The following is a 3,340-nucleotide window of genomic DNA, read 5'->3' as shown; positions in this document are numbered from 1 at the left end:
GAGAGAGAAATAGAGGCCGAGTGGGCTGCGGAGAATGAGGGAGAAACAGAGGGAGAAATAGAGAGGGGCAGATAACATTTGGAGGCTTTCAATTGAAGTGAGAGATGGAGCGAGTGACGAAGACAGTGAGAGATGGAGAAAGATTATGAGACGGAGTGAGGAAGCGTGAGTGAGTTGGAGGGAGTGGCTATGAGACAGAGTGAGAGAGAGGGAATATGAGAGAGATTAACAGTGGGAGAGAGAGAGAGATGTAGAGAGATCAAAGTAGCAGATGTGAGACAGAAAGGGGAAAAGAGAGAGAGAGAGAGAGAAAGGTCCTGATCACCACATTCTGGGAAGGATGTGATTGTACTTGAGAGGGGGCAGAGGAGATTTCCCAGGATGCTGCCTGGGATGAAGGGTCAGCTATGAGGAAAGATTGGAAAGGTTGGGGCTGTTTTCCTTGGAGCATTGAAGGTTGAGAGGGACCTGATAGAGAGGTATAAGATAAGGCAGTGATATGTTGCATAGGAAGGCACTTTATACAAGAGTAAAGGACTCAATAACCAGGGACAGAGATTGAAGGTAACACAGACATGGACACATTGAAACTTGGAGCAGGAGCAGGCCATTCGGCCCTTTGAATCTTATGTGTCATTCAGTATGATCATGGCTGATCCTCTCTCTCAATGCTGTGCTGCTGCTTTCTCCCTATTTCCTTCATGCTGTTAAAACACAAAACAACTTTTTTTTTCTTGAATATATTCAGTTCCTTGTCCTCCACAGCCTTCAGTGGTAGAGAATTCATCAGGTTGACCATTCTCTGAGTGAAGAAATGTTTCCTCATCTCAGTCCTAAATGGTCTACCCTGTATCCCCCTGAGCCTGTGTCCCCTGGTTCCAGATTCTCCAACCAGGGGAAACCTCCTCCCTGCCCAGCCCTGTTACAATTTTATGTGTTTCAATCAGATCCCCTATCATCCTTCTAAACTCGAGTGAATCCAGGCCCAGTTGAGTTGCAGAGTGAGAGGAGAATTGAGGAGAAATGTTTTCACCCAGAGGGTGGTGGGAGTCTGGAACTCACTGCCTAAAAGGCTGGTTGAGTCACAAATTCTCGTGACATTGGAGCAGTGTTTAGATATTCCCTTGTGTTGCTATAGCCCCCAGGGTAATGGGCCATGAGCTGGAGGATGGGATTAGTGTCATCACATCTTTGTTTACCAGCACAGATACAATAGGACAAATGGCCTCATTCAGTGCTGTTCACATCAATCACTCTCTGAGACAAAGAGAGAGAGAGAAGTGGAAGTGTGAGGGGCTGACGTGGCTCTCTCTACCTGATGCCATTTACATACTGAGGAACACCCAGTCAGACTCTCACAGGCTGCAGCTTTATAAAGCAGAGCCCAGTGAAGGGAGAGTTTATCAGGAACCAGGCACAGGGACAGGAGCACACACCATGATTTCACACATCCAGCTGATCTGGCCCCTGGCATTCTGTGTCGCAGGTACAAATCTCTCTCCTTCCGCCTTGAATCTTTAGTTGCTCTCCATTTCACTCCAATTCCACTGACTTGTGATTGAAGGGAAAATGCTGAAACCAGAGGAATGCTCAGTGTCTCCAACAATCTCTCATTTGACCGGCTCTTTCTGTGACAGTTCTGACTTCACTGTGTTTCTCTCTGATCCCTCAGGTATCAGTGGGGACATCATCATGACTCAGTCTCCCCCGGTGCTGTCAGTGGGACTGGGCCAGACCGCAACACTCACCTGTACGGCCAGTCAATCTGTTAGCAATGAGCTTTCCTGGTACCAGCAGCGAGAAGGTCAGAAACCCTCTCTCCTGATCTATGCTGCAACAAATCGATTCACAGGAGTCTCCGATCGATTCACCGGCAGTGGATCAGGGACCAGTTTCACCCTGAAAATCAGCAACGTTCAGAATGAGGATGTCGCTGACTATTACTGTATGCAGGATTACAGCTACCCTCGACACAGTGACACAGAGCCATACAAAAACCTCAAAGCACACAGAATCACCTCCTGTACTGACACATCCACGGTTATATAAAATGCATAATAATGGACACACAGTCCCACCGCCTGAACTGTCATATCCCACAGTTAGATCTAAATGAAACTGATCAAATTACCCCATGCTGGGATTGTCACTGCCCACGACACACTCCAGTCCCTGTGGTGTCTCAACGCTCACTGAAGGCCTCAAGTTTCCCCCTTCCACTGCATGGCCACATGTGAAGAACAGCTGCAAGATTTAACAACAAAAAATGAAGTTCACAACCCAGAGGCAGAGACAGAAAGACACATGAATGAGGGAGAGACTGATAGGGGCAAAAAGAGGGTGAGAGTGACCGACAGACTGGGAAATAGGGAGAGGGTGAGAGTGACAGAGGGAAGCAGAGAGCTGAGGTTTTTGTACAGCCTCTACACTGGGAGCTCTCACTGTGGCTTACGTTCGGTAAAGGAACCAAGCTCAGACTGAGTAAGTAAACCTCAATCCTCCGTTATTAACCCTTTCAATACTGAAACTTTCTAAATCACAAATGCTGAATTGATGCAGGTGTTAGTGGGGAGCTGCAGTGAATGAAATGGTTGAATGAGGAGCACTGTGTCTAACAGGGTGTCCAGCTGTATTTCTGTCGTCCTATTGCCCTGCTTAAGCAGCAAGATATAAGTCAGTAAGTTTTACTCACCGTGTGGAGGAGCTCTGTCCATTTGCAGCCTGTGGTCCCATTCCTGCAGCATGGAGTGAAATCAGTGAGTAGCCTCCTGCCAGTCTCAGTGTGACGGACACGGGGCAGAGTTTGATGTGAGCTCTGGCTCCCTGTCCCAGTCTCTGATCTCACTGACCTCAGCAGCAGCAGCAGCAGCAGCAGCAGCAGCACAGTGAGACACCGAGCTCCCACCTCCCCCAGCTTTAACTCTGCTCAATCACACAATCACAGAATCGTTTCAGTGCACAAGGAGGCCATTCAACTCATCCTGTCTGGACCGGCTCTCTGAATGAGCAATTCACTGAGTGTCATTCTGCTGCCTTCTCCCTGTCACCCTGCACATTGTTCCTTTTTGAATAACAGTCTCATTCCCTTCGGAATGTTTTAATTGAAGCTGCCTCCACCACACTCTCAGGCAGTGCATTCCACACCTTAACCACCCACTGGCTGAAAATGTTTTTCCCCCATCTCACTTTCGCCTCTTTTACCAATTATTTTCAATCCATGGCCTCTCCCTCTCAATTCTTTCTCAGGTGGGAACATTTTCTCCTGGTTTACTCTGTTCAGACCCCTCCTGATTTTGAATTTCTCGATCAAATCTCCTCTCTGCCTTCTCTTCTCTGAGGA

At 47.9% G+C, this 3,340-nt stretch overlaps 1 gene segment (V, D, J or C); it reads left to right on the top strand.

Annotated features, from left to right (window-relative positions):
- The first annotated feature begins 1,419 nt into the window (after positions 1 to 1,419).
- LOC132812045 (immunoglobulin kappa variable 4-1-like) lies at positions 1,420 to 2,238 on the top strand. The segment is given in 2 exon segments: positions 1,420 to 1,486; positions 1,673 to 2,238. Coding segments are annotated over 2 exon segments (426 nt in total).
- Positions 2,239 to 3,340: the final 1,102 nt, after the last annotated feature.

This window comes from Hemiscyllium ocellatum, unplaced genomic scaffold (genome assembly GCF_020745735.1).
Source record: "Hemiscyllium ocellatum isolate sHemOce1 unplaced genomic scaffold, sHemOce1.pat.X.cur. scaffold_2546_pat_ctg1, whole genome shotgun sequence".
Classification (NCBI taxonomy): domain Eukaryota; kingdom Metazoa; phylum Chordata; class Chondrichthyes; order Orectolobiformes; family Hemiscylliidae; genus Hemiscyllium; species Hemiscyllium ocellatum.
Note: the sequence above shows the minus strand (reverse complement) of the source record. Positions and strands in the feature narration are given on the sequence as shown.